Source organism: Dromiciops gliroides, chromosome 5 (assembly GCF_019393635.1).
Source record: "Dromiciops gliroides isolate mDroGli1 chromosome 5, mDroGli1.pri, whole genome shotgun sequence".
Classification (NCBI taxonomy): Eukaryota; Metazoa; Chordata; class Mammalia; order Microbiotheria; family Microbiotheriidae; genus Dromiciops; species Dromiciops gliroides.
Window position 1 is genome coordinate 30,412,104 of NC_057865.1, and position 21,715 is coordinate 30,433,818.

Consider the following 21,715-nt stretch of genomic DNA (forward strand, 5'->3'; position numbering starts at 1 on the left):
GATGTCAGACTAGCACCTGCCTGCTGTGGCCTCCCCTCCACCATAACCTCAACAAGCTTCCATTGAGACGACTCATTTCCCTTCTGAACAGCTGCAATTGTTAGGGAGTTTTATAGGAAGAAAGAGGAATAGGGGCACTAGGGACATCATCCTTATACTTCTAATGAGGTTTATTTATAACAATATTGATGGCTTAAGAGAGTCATACTGACCTTGGGTGGTTTAAATGGGTAGTCTGCTGAGAAGGTGATGTCGAGAAAGAAAACCCCTCCTTCATAGACAGATCCTGGAGGGCCTAAGATAGTTGACCGCCATTCATAAATGTTGTCTCCTTTGGGTCCAGCACTGTAATAAGAAATGAACACGAGACATGTTTAGAAACAAAGTGTAATCTAGAATTTGTCATATTGGTTTTATCCTAATAATGAACTGGGCAAATACATTAAAATTGATAACACAGCAAACCGGAGGTTAATTATCCAGTACAAGGCAGATGCTAATATACCACTAGTCACCACTGGGAATGTTTTCAACACCCTTACTGATAGGAAAAGAAAACCGAGAAGCTTTTGTGGTAAGAGGATGTTAGACACAAATATTACCCAGAACTAGCTGACCTTGTAAGAAAGGGAGGGGCGATCTATCATTTCCTTTCCTCTTTCTCACACCAGAGCCCCTGGACCCTTGAACCAAGCTCAGACTAATTCTATTAAATCCCCAAGTTCTGGGACTGTGAGGAAGGGCTAAGTCGAATGCTACGGGCTGGCCCACGATCCATGCCGCAATTTATAACACTTGGGAAGGTGTGATTTAACTCAGAAGCAATCAACGAATGAACTTTTGAGACATAAAATGTCCAAGAATTTGGAACTTGCCACAACGGGCCCTTCTGCCTACGAGCTGTACAGCACGGGGTTTCTCAGAAATGTCGTGAGCACCATATTTCTCTTTCAGACCCTGAGCAAAAGGAATTAGAGAATCACAGTCTTTGGTAAGGCAGTAACAATAATAACAGCTGACATTCCGTCGGTGCTAACACTTTGCACACATTATCTCATTTGAGCCTCAGGACATCACTGGGAGACAAGGCTATGATTATCCCCATTCTGCAGATGGGGAGGCTGAAGCCCAGAGGACTAAACTGATTTGTCCACAGTCACACAGCTAGGAAGCAAGAGATAGACTTTACTGCACAACACAATTAAACACCCTGAAGAAGTAGTTTAGGAAGGAATTAAAGGAAAACTTGATTCAATTCCGTATACACATATAATGGGAAGACTATGGGGATACAAAGATTTAAAAAAATAAGTCTCTGCTCTCCAGGAACTTCCTATCTGCTGCAGAGACAGGAAATGATGAGGGTAACCCCGAGAAGAGTTCCCTCCTGTCATATTTGCAAAAGATTTTATGTATCTAAAATTCATTGGTTTGACAAACTTTATGGACACTGTATTATGTGCTTATTATGTAACGGGTGCCACCCTGAGAATGAGGAAATAAAATACAAGCAAGGTGGTCTCTGCCCTCAAGGAGCTTACATTCTTTTTTTTTTTTTTTTTTTGGCAGGGCAGTGAGGGTTAAGTGACTTGCCCAGTAAGTGTTAAGTGTCTGAGGCTGGATTTGAACTCGGGTACTCCTGAATCCAGGGCCAGTGCTTTATCCACTGCCACCTAGCTGCCCCCAAGGAGCTTACATTCTAATGGCTATTTTAATGCATAAAGGGATAGTTGACCTCAGATTAATTGCAATGAGCAATGTTGAACCCAGAGAGCAAATGATAAAACCCATTTACTCACCTAGGTAGAAAGAACATAAAATCCACAGGATACCTATACAATTGGGTGTGGCTATCTATTAGTTTCTTGTGTTTGTTTATCTTTGTTACAAGGGAGGGTCCGATATCACTGATAGTCCAGGATATATAATGGCAAATAACCACAATGTTGTGACAGCTAGGGGACTCTGCAGTGGATAGAGCGCTAGGCCTGGAGTCAGGAGTTCAAACACAGCCTCAGACACTACCTGGCTGTGCGACCCTGGGCAAGTCACTTCCCCCTGTTTGCCTCAGTTACCTCATCTGTCATATGAACTGGAGAAGGAAATGGCAAACCTCTCCAGGATCCATGCCAAGAAAATCCCAAAAGGGGTCACAAGAGTAAGACACAGCTGAAAAGAACTGAACAACAAACCACAACATAAGACAACAAAAGGATCAGTGAAACTTGAGACAAGTGAGAAAAAAATCTAATGGTTCAATTCCTAAATGAATATGTTGGGAAGCAGTGTTCTGGAAAAGCCTTTCTCTCCCCTCCTTGCTTGTTCTCTGTCTTCCCAGCAATGGGGATGCAGCAGCCCCTCTGTATGCTCAGGTTAGAAGCCACAAAGGCTGCTTGTTGTCAGCCAAGCTCCCTCACTAGGATGACTCATTTGCTTGGTTGCCACCCTGAACTATAATTAGCTTCAATATGAATAGATAAGTTTATCAGAGAGAAGAGTTAGTAGTGGGTAAATTATAGGCTTGTGGTAACAAAATTTCCTCATGGTAAATGAAGAAATATGTATGTGTATATTTTTTTAAAGTCATCTTGTAACATAGCATATAGCTATGCAAAAATATGCAATTCCCTCCCAATTCCTAATATAGGAGCATCTCTCACTATACATGACTGTGACACTTTTAAAATACACAATGTTCCTTGGTAAGCCAGTCACTGCTCAATAATCATAGAAGATAATCATGGGGCTTTAAAGCAGCAAAGTACTTAACAGATACTATCTCACCAAGACCTGAATGAGAATCTCCCCTAGAACAGACATACCTAGGTAAAGTGGTTCTCCAGCTTTTACCTGAGGACCTCCAGCAAAAGAGAAACTGCTATTTCCTGGGGCATCTGCCCCTTCTTTAAGAGTCAGGAAGTTATATGTGCTTCTTTGGAGTTTCTACTCTTCAGTCTTAGCTCTGCCTCCTGGGGCCAAAAGGAACAAGTCCAATCCTTTTTTCTCTTTTCTCTTCCTTCTTTCCTTGCAGGGCAATGAAGGTTTAGTAACTTGCCCAGGGTCACACAGCTAGTAGGTGTCAAGTGTCTGAGGCTGGATTTGAACTCAGGTGCTCCTGAATCCAGGGCTGATGCTTTATCCACTGTGACACCTAGCTGCCCCTCCAATCCTTTTTGCAAAACACACACACATGGGGGCAGCTAGGTGTCACAGTGGATAAAGCATCAGCCCTGGATTCAGGAGCACCTGAGTTCAAATCCAGCCTCAGACACTTGACACCTACTAGCTGTGTGATCCTGGGCAAGTCACTTAACCCTCACTGCCCTGCAAACTCCACCCCCCCCAATAAACAACAACAACACAAACACCTTCAAGTACACAAATGAACATTTAATATGCCCTCTTCCCCCCAAAAGAATCATTTTCCCCTCCAAGCTAAATATAGCCATTCCTTCAACCAACCCTTAAATCACAGGAACTAAAGCCCTTTCATCATTCTGCTTGTCCTCCTTTGGATGCAAGAGTTTATCATTTTGGTTTAATGATGTGGGTTAATATAAGGAGTCACAGAATATAGATACCTGGGAGGAGATTCAGCATGAGAAGCTTTTGCACAATGACTTTTTAAGAACAATGTCTTTGGTTTGTAATATTGGTTATTTCTGGTTTGGCTTCCTTCTCCCGGTTAGCTGAATCACAGTGAAGAAGAAAGGGTTTACTAAAGGAGCAAATGAAGTAAAAAGAAAAAGGCGGGGGGGCGGGGGGGGGGGGGGCGGCGCAGCTAGGTGGCGCACTGGATAAAACATCAGCTCTGGATTCAGGAGGACCTGAATCAGATCTCAGACACTTGACCCTTACTAGCTGTGTGACCCTGGGCAAGTCACTTAACCCCAATTGCCTCACCACCACCCCCCAAAAAAAAGGGGAGGAGGAGGGGGAGGGGGAAAGGAGAACAAGTGTTATCAAATCCTCTGTGTTTTGGTTGATAATTGATAATTGTACATTACAGGGATATTCTCCCCTCCCCACCCCCCAACACACACAGAGAGAAAACCTGTCCTCAATGATCACTATTATCAGCATGCTTTATTCTGAAGGCCTTCAACAATTTTCCTAGTGAGAAAAGTTATTCCCATTTCCCACCTGAAGAGACCAATAGGTTTCAAGTTTTCCTTGTAGTAGAGTACAAAAAGATTGACTGTGTGTGTAAAATAATTATGCTTGGATTGGGTAAAGGCTTAGAAAATATCAGATGCCATTGGAGGGAATCCATGAAACCCAAATTCTTCCTAGGTGTAATCTGGAACTATAAATAACACCTCTTTCTAGGGACATAAGTGACGGAAGGTGCTGGGAATTATAGGATTCCATCCCACTCTGCTTGTTTGTTGGGTTACCAGGAGGGCTCTCTTCCAACACAAGATGTTTCTCTTTCTTATGTGAAGATCATACAAGATTTCCTTGATAGACTGAACAACAGAAATAAATGTTGTTTCCTTACTTTCTGATTAATGTCAATTAAGGCATAAAACAGGGAGACTTATAGACACCTAAAGCATATGCCACTGTCATGGAGGGCATGTGCCACCAGAGATCAATACAATCGAGCAATCATTAAGCAAAGATAAGTAAATATAATATATACAAAACGAACATAAAATAATTGGCGGGGGGCTAGAACACTAACAGAGAAGACATTTACAACCAGAAGAAACCCTCGCCTTTGTTAACTCCTGGTCACTCAGCAAATGTAGGACTTGGGTTCTAATCCAGGTCTTCTGAGGGCAGACCTAGAAACACTGGGTAGAACCTGCAGGGTCAGATATAGGCTTCAGCTCAAGAAAAGGTTCCTTGTAGCTGCAGTGATCTGAAAGAGGACTGAATGGGCTACCTTGGGAGGATGGGGCTACATGATGTACTGGGGATCCTTAAGGAGGGATTCATGGTCAGCGGCAGGTAGGACTGGTTGGCTTGGGAGATGCCTTCCTGTTTTGAAGTTCTATGATTCTGTGACTCAAATCCAGGGCTCTTTCAGCTATCAATTGTATGAGGCTAGCAGTGACACAAATACGAAGAATGTGATAACCCCTACTGACCAGTAATTTATAATCCACTGCAGAAGACCAGCACATAGATAAATAGATCTGGAGTAAATTTAAAATGAATACAAAATACAAAGTGGGTAGTTTGGGAGGGAGGGCATTGGCAGTTGGCTGGGGCAGGAAAGGCTTCAGGAAGCCAGTGTTGCTTAGAGGGCAGAGAGGAGAAGGGAATGCCTTCTGGGCACAGAGAGCAGTTAGTGCAAAGGTCCAGCAACAGGAAATGGAATGTCCCACAGGCAGAAAAAAAGTAAAGGCCAGTTTGGCTGGATGACAGAGTGAGGGAAAGATAAGTAGGTGACAGGTTGTCAAGGTCTCTAAAAGCCAAAGAGCAGTTTCGATTTTATCCTCGCCCCAACAGGGAGTCACAGGGATGCCTGGATTGGGGAGTGGCATGGTCACATCTGGATGGACTGGAGTGGTGACAGATGGAGCAGAATGAAGGAAGGAGTGAAGAGAAAAAAAGGAAGACAAAAGGAACGTTCAGAAGGGATGCTGTTTTCAGAAAAAGATCCAAGGCTTCAGAGGGATCTGAGAAGGGAGGGGAGGTGGGGGCCTTTTCAAGGGAGTGAAATCGAAAAGTTGTCACGCTCTCTTCCTTCTGAGATGTCGTTGCATTATTTTGATGTGCATGCTACAGATGCGTTGTGCGTCCCATCGCCTTCCCACCCCCAGTAGAACATGAGCTATAGCAGGGCAGGGATGGCTTTGGTTTTGTTTCTCCCTCCTTAAGGCCTAGCCCAGGGCCCACGAAAGGCCTCGGGAAAAGACTTAGTTCGTGGAAAGATCGAAAGAACACCCATGAGCAGAGGACAAAATAAACCAAACAGCAGAAAGCATTCAGAAAGAATGCAAGGAAAAGTTGGAGACTGCGATGGAAAGAGCAGAGAAAGTGACAAAGAACAGAATCATCGGGGACAACAGGGAAAAAAGAAGCAGTGCTTCTGCCAAGGAGGGAGACGGAGTTAAGTGGTGGGTGTGGGAAACAGGACAGCTGTGAGGCAACTGCAGACAAGCATCCACAGAGTGGTTTTTTCAAAGTTCCTGAAGCTCACTGTATTTGGAGTCGGTAAGCAGTCTTTACCAAAAAACCCCAACAAAAATACAAGACGTGCATCCATCGAAAGCTCCCATGACATCTCAGTGAATGAAAGGCAGCTAAACTACGCTGGTGGGAACATAAATGCTCCGGTTTATAGACCAGATTACAGGGGTCTGGGAAATGATTTCAGTCAGGATCTCCTCCATGGAACTCCTTCCATGCAGCTTCACTGGATAACAGCTGGTGCTGCAAAGACCTTGGGGAGCCATCTGGCCCAATGCTCCCATTTTAGGAAACTGAGGCCCAGGGAGATCAAGGGATTTGCCCAAGGTCCCCCAAGAGCTGAGTGGGAGAGGAAGAATTCAGACTCGGGTTCTCTGACCCCAAGTTCATTACCACTTCCGTGACATCACATTGTATCTTAGGTTGTTGTTCAGGCTTCCTTGTCTGCATTAATGGAAACAGCAATTGTTATTATAAATTCTGGGTCAGCTTTCACCAAACACATACTTATCAATGACTCATCTTGAGCAGAGAACTGTGTCGAGGATTGGAGGGGACAGACCCCGCCTTCGTGGAGTCCACCATCCTTCCAGTCACCTAAGTTCCAAACCTCAGGGACCCACCTGATTTTCTCTACACCCCCCCCCCCCATATCCAATCAGTTGAAAAGTCTTATACATTTTACCTTCACAACAGTTCTCACATCTGTCTGCTTCTCTCCACTCATACATTACAGCTCAGGCAGTCTCCTGATTGGTCTCCCTGCTTCTTGTCTTTCCCCTTACAATCTACCTTTTATACAGCTATAGAAATAATTATAAGAATGAATCCCAAGAAACCCAAATTTCTTATTCTCCCTTTTAGGGATCTTCGAGGAGCTCTGTTGCCTCCAACTTCAAACACAAATGCCTTGGTCTGCCTTACAATCTGACTCCCACATACTTTTCAATTTTATCTTGTATTACTCCTCTTTCTATATTATTTACATGTGTTTTCCAGTGCTTAGTATTATGTCTGGAACATAGCAGGCACTTAATAAATGTTGACTGAATTGAAGATATTCTATGTTGGCACCAAACTGGTCTAATAACTTCTTCTGGAACTTGACATTTCTTCTGCTGTGTCCTCCATGCCTAAAAAGCATTCCTTTCTTACTTCTTTCTCTTGGGAACATTACCTTACTTCAACTCAGGCGCTAATTCCTCTTCAAAGCCTTCCCTGATTCACTCAGTTAGATCATTCTTTCTCCTCAAATTGCCCAGTATTTACCCATCTGTGTATGGGTTGTCTTTCCTCAGGAGATTCTGAGCCTGATGAAGGACCCCAAAAGAAAATAAAAGGCTGATATTCCTCAACAATGCATCAGGAAAACGCTCTTGTTTCTCTGGCATTTAGGACAATGCTTTGCATGCAGTGGGTGCTTAATAATTGCTGAACTGAACTGAGAGAATATCTAGTCCCATTTACAAATGAGGAAACTGTGCTCCAGAAAAATTAAGTCCCTTGCTTAGATAGTGACAGAAACATCATTAGAATTCATGTGTACTGAATTCTATGATCTTTTTGCCACAAGATTCCTTCTTCCCCATGTGTTTGTAAAAGGATCCTTTGAAGACAGAATGCTTTCACCTTCAGAAGAACTAAAAATTATCCTTACGATTTGCATAATGAGTCACCAGACCTGATGTCCATGGATCAAGAACCAATTTTGGACTTTTCTGTTCCTGCTGGACTTGCCCCAGGGCTCTCTCTAGGTGTGTACCTGGTCACTGTCATTTTCACTAGAGGCACCATCATTCTTTCAGACTCCCAAGCTTCTCGGGGCTTTCCCCTCTTTCTAATCACCACTTTCCCCTCTAACACAGCTTTTATCTCACCAATTCACTTCTCAACAAGTCTCCAATGGCCCACCTTTGGTGCTGGATAATGTCCTGATTCCTCAGCCTGGCATTCAAGTTACAGTTTTATTATGGGTCTTAATAAAGTATGTTAAATAGAGAGGCACAGGGGACCTACTTAGGGAATGAAATAGGTGCAGAGATAAGCCTCCTTTGTAATTCACACACTGTATCCAAATGATTGCCAGGAAAACACAGTTTTCCTAAGCAGGTTAACTATTTCCCCTACTATCTGGTTAATTTTCTTAGCAAGCCATTTCTAAATGGATGGTGAAGTCCGGCCCAACAGAGGTGAAATCATGAAATGTTAGCACCGGAAGAAAAGTTAGGGCTCTCATTTAGTCCTCAACCTCTCATTCTGTAGATGAGGACATGAAGGCTGCAGTTTGGGGGATTATCCCGGGGTTGCCTAGTTGGTGGTAACCCAGGGCTTCCCATTCAAAGTCCTGTGTTCATCATCACCAACTCTAATTAGTGGCCCAGCAAACCTACCTACGACTTTCTTTAAAAGCCCCAATAAAGAAGATAGAACTTGGTCAGGAAACCTTCCGTTTGGTGACCTTTTCTTTACAAGCAGCCCAAGGGCAGCACAAAAAAAGCCATTGCCTAGAGTGGAAAGATGATTGGCATTTATAGAGTGCTTAAAGGTTTGCAAAGAGCTTTACACACGTTAATTCACTTGATCCACACAACAAGATGTGTGTGTGGGGGAGAGAAATACTGTCATAATTCCCAGTGTGTGTGTGTGTGTGTGTGTGTGTGTGTGTGTGTGTGTGTGTGTGTGTGTGAAAAAGAGGCAAAGAGATTTGCCCAGGGTTGCAGAACTACATTCTCTCATTTGATTTTAATTTATTTATTCATCAATTGATTGATTATTTATGGAATAAAACAAGCATTTCCATAACAGTATAATAAAAAACTGATTGTACATGAAACAACAAATCTATAATGTACAACTTGCTATTCCTTTTAAATATGTTATAAAGGTATCAAGTAAATTTTTTCTTCCCCCATTTTTTTCTTCCTAAACAACCTTGGGAGGTGGTTGTTATTATTATCTATCTCCATTTTATAGATGAGGAAACTGAAGCAAACAAGGGTTAAGTGACTTGTCCAGGATCATACTGAGAGGAGGCTGAGGTTGCGTTTGAACTCCTGACTTCGGGCCAGTTTTCTATCCATCTAATACAAGGCGCCTAAGTGATACTGGCAATCAAGGCTAACACCAGAAAAATTATGGAATATTTGGTGGCCTCAGCTCCTCTTTTCCTACATCACTTTGTTTCTACTTGATTGCGGCTAAATGTTTTCTCTTCTTCGTTTTGTATTCAGGAAAGGATTTCTCATTGGGAATTGTGGGTATTGGCCCCCGGAGAGGGAGGTAATTTCTGGGCCTAGATATCACCGGCTGCTTTTCCTTAGAGGGTAACCTATCTCCTAAGGCCGGCTCTGGGGGTAAGGGCAGGCTCCAGCTTTCTGGATGAATGATGGAGCAATTATAGAGCCAAGTTCCTTTCATCTGGCTTTTCTCCCATTAAGGCGCAATTCAAGATGGTGCCGCTTCAGTCAACATTTCTTAAGCACTTAACAATGGTCAGGAAGGGCGCTTAATACCAAGGATACAAAGTAAGGCAAATGCACGGTGCTTCCTGCTTGTGGACTGCTGATTATTCTAATGGAAGAGGCAACACTCGCACAGTGATGTGCAGATGACATGGACAGGGTCGGTGGAAGATAATCTCAGAAGAAAGCTATTAACAGGAGGGAAAATCTGGGTTGAGGCTGGAAGGAAGCCCAGAAGTGGAGAGGAAGGAGAACGGCTAATAAACACTCAGGACCAGGGTTTGGAGTGAGCATTTAAAGACAAGGCAAGGGGGCAGCTAGGTGGCGCAGTGGATAGAGCACCGGCCCTGGATTCAGGCCGACCCAAGTTCAAATCCCGCCACAGACACTTGACACTTACTAGCTGTGTGACCCTGGGCAAGTCACTTAACCCTCATTACCCCACCAAAAAACCCAAAACAAACAAAACCAAAAAACCAGACAAGGTAAAAGGGGGTAGTGTGGCACAGTGGGAAGAAGAGTAGATTTGGAGTCAATAGATCTCTGTTCTAATCCTGGCTCGACCACTTACTATTACTACTTCACTTTGGGCCCGAGTAAGGAGAGGGGACTTGCTAACTGAGCTCCAAACTCCCTTTGAACTCTAAATTTGTAATCCTCTTTTTAAAAAATGTTGACAAAAATACCCTTGAGTCAGGAATATGGTTAAAAAGCTATTCTGGAAATTCTGATTTATCGCCCTACCCTTCTCAAGGTCCTTGAAAAAAAATGTGGTGATGGAAGCATTTCTTTCTTTTTTTTTTTTGCAGGGCAATGAGGGTTAAGTGACTTGCCCAGGGTCACACAGCTAGTAAGTGTTATGTATTTGAGGCTGGATTTGAACTCAGGTCCTCCTGAATCCAGGGCCAGTGGTTTTTCCACTGCACCACCTAGCTGCCCCCTGATGGAAGCATTTCCTTATCACGTGGTATCCCCCACCTCTGTTGTTTGCATGTCTAACGAGTGTCCACTGGATCAGAGATTCTGCAGGCTGCTCTCCTCATGAACACATCTACGGTGATGGTTCCCAGCACTCAAATCAATTCCAAACAAGGCCTCACAGCTCATTAGTCACGCTATCTACATCAATTTTCTACAGTAGCTATTATTGCCTTTCAGATTTCAGTCACTGCCCCCTCTCTTAGCAAGCAAAACAAACAGTGATTTTACAGAAGATCTAATATTTCTGAAGCAGCAATTTGTGGTATCTGTTACTAACTGCTATCAATACAAAGCATCCTTTGGGTCATCGGCAATGCTTCTTGGAAAAGGGGGAAGTCCAGCCTTTGGAAGCATTGCATCTTTCTTTAGGAGCATCCTCATCTCACCATGTCTGGAGATACATCAGGTTGCTGGCTGCCAACGGAATTTAATTTACCCAGTTCTCAGTTTGCATTAACCTTTGAATAATAAAGCACAGCTGAGACTGCTTTAAGAAACAAACCAGGAGATGAATAATTAAAAACACCTTCACAGCCTTGGAAGGACCAATTCCTAGCTATCCAGGGAGGTTTAATTGTGTCTGCACCGAGCTTTCAAAAGGCTAATTGTGCTCTTTATAAACCGAAACAATTGCAGGGCCACTGCCGGCCACGGCCAGTAGGGCATTGGGGGAGAGAGAAGCTCAGGAGGCCAGGGAAGGATTCCGAACGAATAAAGGAAGGTAACCCCTCAGTTCTTGAGGTGAGGGAGTAGAGTGGAGCAGTCTCTCTAAAGCCAGGCACTCTGGGATTCTATAGCCTGGCCACTTGTAGGAATCAAAAAGTTCATTCAGTAGAGGAGAACTCAATGCAATAATGATGAAAATAACCAATATTTATATGGCATTTCAAAATGTGGAAAGGGACTTACATTGTTTCACTTCAGTCTCAAAACCAACCCTACATTGGTTATTAGTAGTTGAAATGATGTAAATGTTAAATTAAAGACAAAAGCATGGCAGAATGGAAAGGAATCTTGGAGTCAAAGGGCCCGAGTTTGAATCTCTTACTACCCAGGAGACCTTGATCAGTCACTTTACTTTTCTGGCGCTCAGTATCTTCTCTGACATTCAATTCAATAAACATGGGGGCAGCTAGGTGGCGCAGTGGATAGAGCACCTGCCCTGGAGTCAGGAGGACCTGAGCTCAAATACAGCCTCAGACACTTAACACTCATTAGCTGTGTGATCCTGGGCAAGTCACTTAACCCCAATTGCCTCACTAAAAAAACAAACAAACAAACAAAAAAACCCCACTTATTAAGTGCCTACTATGTGCCAGGCACCATACTAAGCACTGGGGACACAAACTCCTCAAGGAGTTTATAAACTAATGGATAAAATAAGGGGATTAGACTAGATGACCCTCAGATATCTTTTTCTATGACCCCAAAATGCTAAAGGCTAGAAAGAGAATCTCTTAGAAGAGTCTTCTAACTTCTTTGAGATGTTCAAGTGGTTCGGGCCAGCTACATTTTTAGTTTCATAGGTGTGATTTTCTTTTGGGAAGATAATCCCTTGCCTATTGACATATCTGCCTTTAGCTGTTCCTTATAACTAGATTCAAGGCTATTAAATAGTTAATAATCATCTATGTGCTTCATAGCACTAAGTCCTTAAATAATTTATACTTTGAGGCTTAGAAATTAACAGCCTGTTGAACTGAACTGAACTAGTGTGATTTTTTTTTTTTTTTTGCAGGGCAATGGGGGTTAAGTGACTTGCCCAGGGTCACACAGCCAGTAAGTGTCAAGTGTCTGAGACCGTATTTGAACTCAGAAACTCCTGAATCCAGGACCGGTGCTTTATCCACTGCACCACCTAGCTGCCCCCAGAACTAGTGTGATTTAAGAGATCAAATGCTGGGATAAGAGTTGGAAGACCAGGGTTCAAATTCCATCTCTTGATAGGTCAGGTGTAACCCCAGGCAAGTCACTAACCCTCTAAGCGCCTGAGGAAAACTCCCTAGGATTTAGCTACTAAATCATAAAGAGACTGAGAAATTACACATCCTTTATGTGTCCCCGTCCTGAATCCAGCTATTAGAAATTCCCATCTTTAGTAACAATAGTGCCTTGCCTGTGGTAGGTGATTAACATATATTTACTTAATTAAATTGAATATAGCACCTCTTGCCCATCCTTCACTCCTAGGCATGAGATACCTAGATACGCAACAATTATTGGTTCATTATTCAACAGACTGGGGAATGGAGAGCCCACAGCCATCCCCAGCAATCTGTTTCATCACCAGGCTGTATTTTTAGGCTCTGCTGATAGGGTACATCTAACCATATTTGTTCAAATCAGAAATATGAATTTGTCTTTCTAGTCAATGTAGGAAACCAGGGCAACGTGTTCTAGCATAAAACATGTATTCCCAGGCAGCCCAGCAGTTGCAGAGCAGCCTCCTACTTGAGGGGGATTAGGAATGACAATGATCACCTATCAGGCTTCTCCAGAGCAAATTCCCATATGTGAAGCTGGAGCATTAGAAAATCAGATTTATGAGGCAAATGGATTTGATTGGCCATCTCCCTATATGGATGTCTGCCCAAAATATTAATGCTAAGTCCTTCGTATCTAGCATGAGCTGCATCCTAAGCTTAGGAAGAAGACTGGAAAACAGACCATGGTTCAAAAGTTAAAAACGAGGGATTGGAAATGACTCTCCCTCATTCCCCTGGAGCTAATTCAGATGGAGCTCTGTTTGGAGTGCAGAGGGAATAAAAATAAATGAATCAATGGATTCAAGGCAGTTCACCTATTTTCTGGTCTTCTAGAACAGTGCTCAAGTGAAAATCTTTGCTTGAGCCAAATGAGACTTCCCTTTGGAGTCTGCAAGCCCTGCATTTGAATAATGGCTCTGCCATTAGCTACCCATGACTTTGGGCAGTTCATTTCCACTGTTAGACTGGGTGTGCTTGACCATTGGTATTGGAATATAAGCTCCTTGAAGGCAGAGACTGTCCCTCCTTTTTCCTTCCCTCCCTCCCTCCTCCAAAGTACTTATTCAATATTTCTCTAAAATTTTTTCTAGGTGACAGCAGGAAAATCTGAAGCAGTGATGAATAGCTAAATGACCTCATTTTCAATGTTACTCTTCCTCCTTCATTCTCTAAAGTATTGTGTTATCACATTGTGGTGGAAAGATTCATGGATTGTGTGTCAGAAGACAACTCTGCCACTTACTATCCAAGTTTGGAAAAGTCATCTCATCCATTTGGGCAACATTTCCATTATCTGTAAAATGTAAAGGGATGGGTGAAATGACATTTAAGGTCTATCTATTCCAGCTTAAAATCTATGATCCTTAGATGTAACTGAAAGGAAAACGTTCCTTCTTGTTACCTTTTCCAGTCTTGCATGCACTTTCAGAATTGGAGGAATCATAAGACATGGAGGTGGAAGAGGCCACAAAGATCTCCCAATTCAAACCTGTTTCACTGCATTTTGGGGAAAATGAGGCCCAGAGAGTTGAAAATCATGAAGACTCAGAGGCAGCTAGTGGTGAAATGGGTGGAGTCCAGACCTGGAAATGGGAAGACCTGAATTCAAATCCTGCCTCAGAAAATTATGTGTGATTGCCCTGTCTGCCTCATAATAATAGCACCTACCTCCCAGAGATTTTATGATAAAAGATATTTGTAAAGTGCTTTATAAACCTTAATGTGCTATACTAATGCTATGATTATACAAGAAGTGGCCAAGTCAGTCAGTCTTCTGACTCTTCATCATGTGTTTTCCCCAAAAAGCAGTAGAACATCTCTGACTTAAAAAAAAAAAAAATAGCTGGTCTGCATTCTAACTCATCCTACTTAAACCCAGCCCTTACATAAAACAAAATTGTATTTTAAAACATATGTCAGGCTTAAAGAACTAGAGACCTGGGTAAGTCACAACCTCTCTGAGCCCCAGGTTCTTGGTCTGTAGAATGGGGAGAATGCTAAAAGTAGTGCCTATCTCTCAGAGTTGTTTTAAGGCTCCAAGGAGATAGTGCATTTAAAGCACTCTGCAAACCTGAAAACAGTCCATGATTTTGATTTTGGATGGTGGATTCTCTCATTCTCTCTCTCTCTCTCACACACACACACAGACACACGTCTGATGCTCACATGTGTGAGCCCGCGGGCAGAAGGAAGTCTCTCTCTGTTTTCCATTAGGATGGCCATTTTAAGCCTCTAGATAATAAAACTATTTAAAAAACCTCCATATCCAACAATGAAAATTCCATCATGAAGAAAATGATTCTTTTTTTGGGGGGGGGGCCGGTAAAATCTATTTTTTTAATTAATAAGGTATTTTATTTTTTTCCCATTACATGTAAAGATAGTTCTCAACTTTTGTTCATACGAGCTTTCCAATTTCAGGTTTTTCTCTCTCTCTCCCCTCCCTCCCCCCTCCCGTAGACAGCAGGTAGTCTGATATAGGTGTTTTATATATATATGTATATGTGTGTATATGTGTATGTATATATATACACACACATAATAATATTACATATATTTCTGCATTAGTCATGTTATAAGAGAAAAATCAGAGCAATGAGGAAAAACCTCAAAATAGAAAAACATCAGCACCAAAACCAAAAGAAATAGTACGGTTCATTCAGCATCTATACTCCACAGTTCTTTTATTTTTTTTCCCCCTGGATTTGGAGATCCTCTTCTATCATGAGTTCCCTGGAACTCATTCTGTGCATTGGTGAGAAGAATATAGTCCATCACAGTAGGTCAACACTCAATGTTGATGATACTGTGTACAATGTTCTTCTGGTTCTGCTCATCTCACTCATCATCAGCTCACGTAAGACCCTCCAGGAAGAAAATGATTCTTAAAAACCTCTGTGGCTCTAGGCCCCACTGATGGAAACAGAGCAACCATCTCGAGGGGCTGCTGGGTCCCCTAAAAGGAAGTGGCCAAAGCAAAGTCACGTGCTCGTGAAGGGCAAGTCGGGAGCCCAGCTACAGTCGTCACTGGAGGGCCCTGAAGCAACAACAGAATGTATTCTTTTTTTTTTTTTGGTGGGGCAATGGGGGTTAAGTGACTTGCCCAGGGTCACACAGCTAGTAAGTGTTAAGTGTCTGAGGCTGGGTTTGAACTCAGGTCCTCCTGACTGCTGTGCTCTACCACTGTGCCCCCAGCCGCCCCCAGAATGTATTCTTGCATGTTTGTTTTCATCGGGTTGGCCTGGATGACACGCAGAAGCGCTGAAATGTGGTGAAGAAGGTTCCACTCCTGGGAGTTTCACCAAAAAAACTTCTCCCTTGAGAAAGTCTGTTAGAATGGAATCCCCTCCCCCCAGATTCCAGCTGTGCAGATAAGGGCTGTGCTTGGATTTCTTGCTGATTCTTAGGTGTCAGTTTAAATGCTAAGACTGGAAAGGGGCGGGGGGGGGGGTGGATTTAGAGTCTGAAATGATACAAACATAAGGACATTTTTTTTTTTTAACCCAGAAGCAGCAAAATGGTCTGGTGCAAAGAGGCAGAGGTGGAACTTTAAGCAATTCACTGAACCTCTCTGGATCTCAGTTTTCTCAACTGTAAAATAACAAGATGGGATTTAGTGACCCGACCAAGAACCTGGATTTGAACCCTCACTTTGCTGCTTTCTGCCTATATGAACTTAGGTAAGTCCTTTCACCTCCTCAATGACTCAGTTTCCTCATTTGTCAAAGGAGAGGGTCAAATGATGATCTCTTAGGACCCTTCCAAAGCTGGATGTTATCATCCCACTGCTTATGTTTCCTTCCTGGACTCTTCCTCTGTGTTTTAAGCTACCTATGTCATTAACTTAAGCAAAAGGACAAAGATCCCTTTTAAGAAAAAGAGAGCAGAAAATGTATTCCTATTTAATGAGAACCTCTTAAGCTTGAGGTAGAACAATGCCTAAAACTCGTGACATTCGAATTCTCTCCTGCCCAGCCACCGAGGCTAAAAGGATCAGCCCCACATCTGCTTCTGAGAGCTAATAAATACAACTAGGAAATTGCTAGTTAAATAATACAAGAAGAGGAAGCCAATCATGCAATTTCCCAGCCATGGGGAAGTCTGACTTCCTCTAATTGCCCTCCGCCAAAGAGCTCTCTTTCGACTTTCATCCCAAGTGAGCGCGTCACTACTCAGTGGTCTCTCAAGTCCTTGCCAACTCTAAATCAAAGATCCTACACTTAGTCTTCACTCTAACTCAGCCAAACTGCTCACCTGGAATTCAAAATGCAAAAAAGTCTGTTGTTCTAAGGAGTACTTGGCCAGTTGGGACTTCCTACCTAAAGACTTTCTTCATGGAATCCAGACAATGTCATTTAACCTGATCTCTTTAGTTTCCATCTCCTCCACTCTCCGTGTTATTTTGTATTTACCTTGTACGTGTTGTATGTGTACATGTTGTTTCTCTCAGTAGGTTCTAAGCTCCTTAAGGCCAGATACTGCTTGGGTTTTGCCAGCATGCCATTATAACCTCCCTCCTCCTTAATGTTTGCTCCCCTCCCACATGGGTGACTTCCTCTCCCAGACCAGTATTCTAGGAAATTCCCAGCTAAGGAGGTGTTGGTGCCAACTATTGTTAAACTTCCACGGGGAGCAATTATACCCCAGAAATCAGCTTGATTATTGTTCTCTTCATTGTCTGGACTCAAGAAAGAGTTAGAGAAAATGATGATCGTGCAACATTACATATAGGACTAGGCGTTAAACATTTACTAGCATACTCCTGATCCCAGACATATTTCACTTTGATTTGTCTTCTTTGCCACTTCCTCCACAGTCTCCTCACCACCTCTCCCCCAGTCCCCTGCTCTACCTCCCAAAACCAAGATCAGGTGTGTCATCTGCTCCAAACACCAATGAGGCAATTTATCAGGCTCCCTGGCCACCACCTCTATATGTTTTATTAGAACGCAAACTTCTTGTGGCAGGAACCTTCTTTGCTTACTTATTCTTATCCCTAGTGTTTATTAGCATAGGGCTTGGGCTCATGGTAAGCACTTAAAAATGCCCATTCATTCATTCATTCATTCATTCATTCATTCATTCATTCATATACCCCCAAATGGCAGGCACACAGTATGGACTTAAAATTCTTACTGAACAAATGAATAAAACCGGTCTGCCAGTTCTGCCCTGAAGCTTTTTTCCCTTTTACTTTTTCCAAAAGGGTCTACACTATTATGGACAGTTATAGGATCTACATGCCATACATAGTTTATAAACCTCATTTTTAAAAAAATAAAAGTATTTTATTATTTTCCAGTTACATGTAAAGATAGCTTTCAGCATTTGTTTACATAAGATTTCCAATTTCAAATTTTTCTCCCCCCCAGACAGCAGGTTATAAATATATATACACACACACACATATATATACACACACATATGTACATAACAACATTTAAACATATTTCTGCATCAGTCATGCTATAAGAGAAGAAAAAGAGCAATAAGGAAAAACCTCAAAATAGAAAAATAACAGCACCAAAACCAAAAGAAATAGTATGGTTCAGTCAGCATCTATACTCCACAGTTCTTTTTTTTTTTTTGGTTCCTGGATTTGGAGAGCCTTTTCTATCATGAGTCCCCTGGAACGTTCTTGTATCATTGTATTGGTGAGAAGAATCCAGTCTATCGCAGTTGATCAACACATAACGTTGATGATACTGTGTATAATGTTCTTTTGGTTCTGCTCATCTCACTCATCATCAGTTCATGCAAGTCCTTCCAGGATAAACCTCATTTTAACAAACATCATAACATCATAGAATCAAAGGTCTAAAGCTGGGAAGAACCTCAGAAGGCATCAGTCCTTCCTTTAACTAACAAGGAAACAATCCCAAGGAGGGCAAGTGACTCACCCCAAGGGATGCAGAGGGTGCCAGAAATGGAACTGGAATGCAGGTACTCTAACGTCAGAGCCAGCGTGCCTTTCACTTTGCCATGGACAGGGACACCCAAATTGTGCAGCTGAAAACACACGCTATTCTCATCTATAAATATACATCGATTGCAACAGAGCACCATGGTAGTCATTAGAATGACACTTTCTGGTAGACACTGAACTAGTTATGTCTTTGACAGAGAATTCACTTGCCTGCTTTCTTAAGAAAAGGTTTTGGAAGCACTGTGATGGAAAACATACACATATTAAACACAAAGTGGATGCTAATGGATGAAATTTACCTACATTTTTCTGTTATATTTTTTCCCTTTTAGAAACTAACAAAGGCACCAATAAGTATCCAGTATAGAGGCTCCCCAACTTCATTGGTTCAAAGGGACTTAGTGACTCAGTGCTTAGATCAAAAGAAATGTCTAACAATCCCATTTATTAAGTATTTAAATTTAAAATATCTTGGGGTGCCCCTGTGAGACATCCCTGGGAGTTTGTTGGGGATGCCACAGGACACAGTTTAGGAACTGTAGACCTAGTACGTGGATTTTCAATGGAAAAGTTTAATGTTTTAATTCCTTAATTCAGCATGCTCAGTACCCAAGGTCCACAAAACATCAGAAGGGAACTCTCTCTGTCCTGATTCATAAAATAGTCCTTTCTATTATGAGATTCCCTATCATCTTATTCTTTGCAAACATAACTACTTCATTTATTGTCATGGTGTGGTGAGTATCACAATATAATTTTTAAAAATTATAATCTTGTTCCTATTTTATTCAGCAAAATCAGGTTAAAATAGAGACAAATGGAATACTTCATTATGGAAATCCACAAATGGCTTAAGCAAAGATCCCTAGAATTGGCTAAATACAGCTGAGGCCCTACTTTCATCCTTAACATAAGCACAGAGATTCTAGGAGCATATGGAGACCCAGGGACATCCAGATCACCATGTAGTATCCCAAGGACCACTCAAAGCAGTGAGGAGACTGTGTAACACCCAGCCACTGTGCCAAGTCTAGCAGTAAATACAGCAAAGGAGATCCTGAAGCCACCTAGATCCCACAGTGGGGAAGCAGAAAGGGAAAAGGTTTTGGAGTCACAGGCCTTGGATTCAAATCCTGGCTCTGCCATATGCTCCCCATGTGATGTTGGACAAATCATAAGACCTCAGTGGCTGAGGTGCTGTCCAAGGCCCCTGGCAGACCTAACTTGATGACCTGCATCTCCACTCTTAAGGATGAGTCCCTTTTGATGCTTCATTTATTAGTAAGAAGGATAATTCATATTTCTATAGGACATCAGAGTTTTCAAAGTGCTTTACGTATGTTATGTCATGTGATTCTCACTGCAACCCTGTAAGGCAGATACTTTTATTATTATCTCTATTTTATATATGAGAAAACTGAAGCAGAGAGTGAAGGCAGATGACTGGCCCAGATCATTACAGCCCGAAAGTATCTGAGGGGGAATTTGGTTTTTTTTTGTTTTGTTTTTGTTTTGTTTTTTTGCAGGGCAGTGAGGGTTAAGTGACTTGCCCAGGGTCACACAGTTAGTAAGTGTCAAGTGTCTAAGGCCACATTTTAAAAAATTATTTATTTATTTGTTTGTTTTCTTGGTGAGTCAATTGGGGTTAAGTGACTTGCCCAGGGTCACACAGCTAGTAAGTGTCAAGTGTCTGAGGCTGGATTTGAACTCAGGTCCTCCGGAATCCAGGGCCAGTGCTTTATCCACTGTACCACCTAGCTGTACCCCCTGAGGGGGAATTTGAAATCAGATCTTCCTGCCTAGCTGCCCAGCACTCTACCCACATTTTGGAATTTTATTTAGATGACCTGAATACAAAGACGCTGGGTGGTTTTATTTTTTAGCTCCTGGGCCAGGGCAATGCAGTATATTTTATACTTGCACAAGAATTGGCTGTTCTCTTGAATATGCTATAAACTTCTCCAGGACAGGGTCTATTTTTTTTTTTTGGTCTTTGTCCTAGAAATACTATAAGCAGACTCCGTGCATCACACCAAACACTCAGCTAAACAACTAAGTATGCTGGTTATGGTTCATTAAGGTAAACAGTCCTCAGTAACCTGCATTGGAGAGGATTGCCACAGTGGTGGCAACATGATATCTTCATGTACCTCCTCATGATCAGGTGACCATATGAGCCTTTCCTTCACACAAATAGCCTTAGAGCCAGAAAGAAATTCTAGCTGTTGCCTTTCTAGCATCACTCCTAGAATGACCATCCAAGAGTCACAGGCAGGAGTTTCACTGGGAAATCCAGACCATGAAAAGAATTAAAAGACCCTTAACCCCCACACTCTAGTTAACAGCACTTAATTTCACAATAATTTTTTAAAGCTAAGGAAATCACAAACTTTTTCCTTTGTTAAGATGGGAAAATTGATTTCTGATTGTTCCAGTAAACATGTAAGAGGAAATGTCACTAATGCAAATAGAACTAGTCAGGCTTGGCAAAAATTCTGATTCATGAAAATAATTCTTGGAAACAATTTACTGATTTTTAAAAATTGTCACCTTCACTTCCCAAGAAATCCCTCCTCTTTCTTTCCAGAGAATTATATTTGATATATAAAAAATAAATCAAGATGAATGACCAGTTCCACAAAAGTAGCCAATACATCGACCAAGTCTGCCCCACTCATATCTACAAAGAAGGGAGGGAGCTTCATGCTCATCTCTGCTGAGGCCAAACTTGGTCATTATGATGCCACAGCATTGTCTCTTTTTCATATATAGTCTTTGATAGTTTTTAAGAAGAATAGGTAGGAATTTAACTATAATTCATATAAGTATACAATATTCATATAATAACATTCATTAGAAATATAAACGAAGCATCAATATAAAAGAAAAAACAATAGTGGTCAAACAAAGGTCTGCCCAAAGCACTGCCCTGCCCAGGCCATTTCACTGGTTCCTATGGTTGTTTAGTTAAAATAGAAGCTCTTCTGTTTGAAATTTAAAGTCTTTCAGGGCAGCTAGGTGGTGCAGTGGATAAAACACTGGCCCTAGATTCAGAAGGACCTGAGTTCAAGTTCGGCCTCAGACATTTACTAGCTGTGTGATCCTGGGCAAGTCACTTAACCCTCATTGCCCAGCAAAAAAAAAAAAAAAGTCTTTCCCAATCTGGCTTCATCCAGCCCCACTGGATCAATTTCCTCTTCCTCCACTGATATGCTCTA

The 21,715-nt window shown here is 42.1% G+C and overlaps 1 protein-coding gene across 1 annotated transcript in view; it reads right to left on the reverse strand.

The window, feature by feature from the left end:
* Window positions 1–21,715, reverse strand: part of LOC122728170 (ubiquitin-conjugating enzyme E2 E2) — a 414,041-nt gene that overhangs the window by 113,980 nt on the left and 278,346 nt on the right. Inside the window, exon 4 of the mRNA XM_043966434.1 lies at window positions 213–345. Within this exon, the coding sequence (XP_043822369.1) occupies window positions 213–345 (133 nt within the window). The remainder of the gene's footprint in view (window positions 1–212; window positions 346–21,715) is intronic.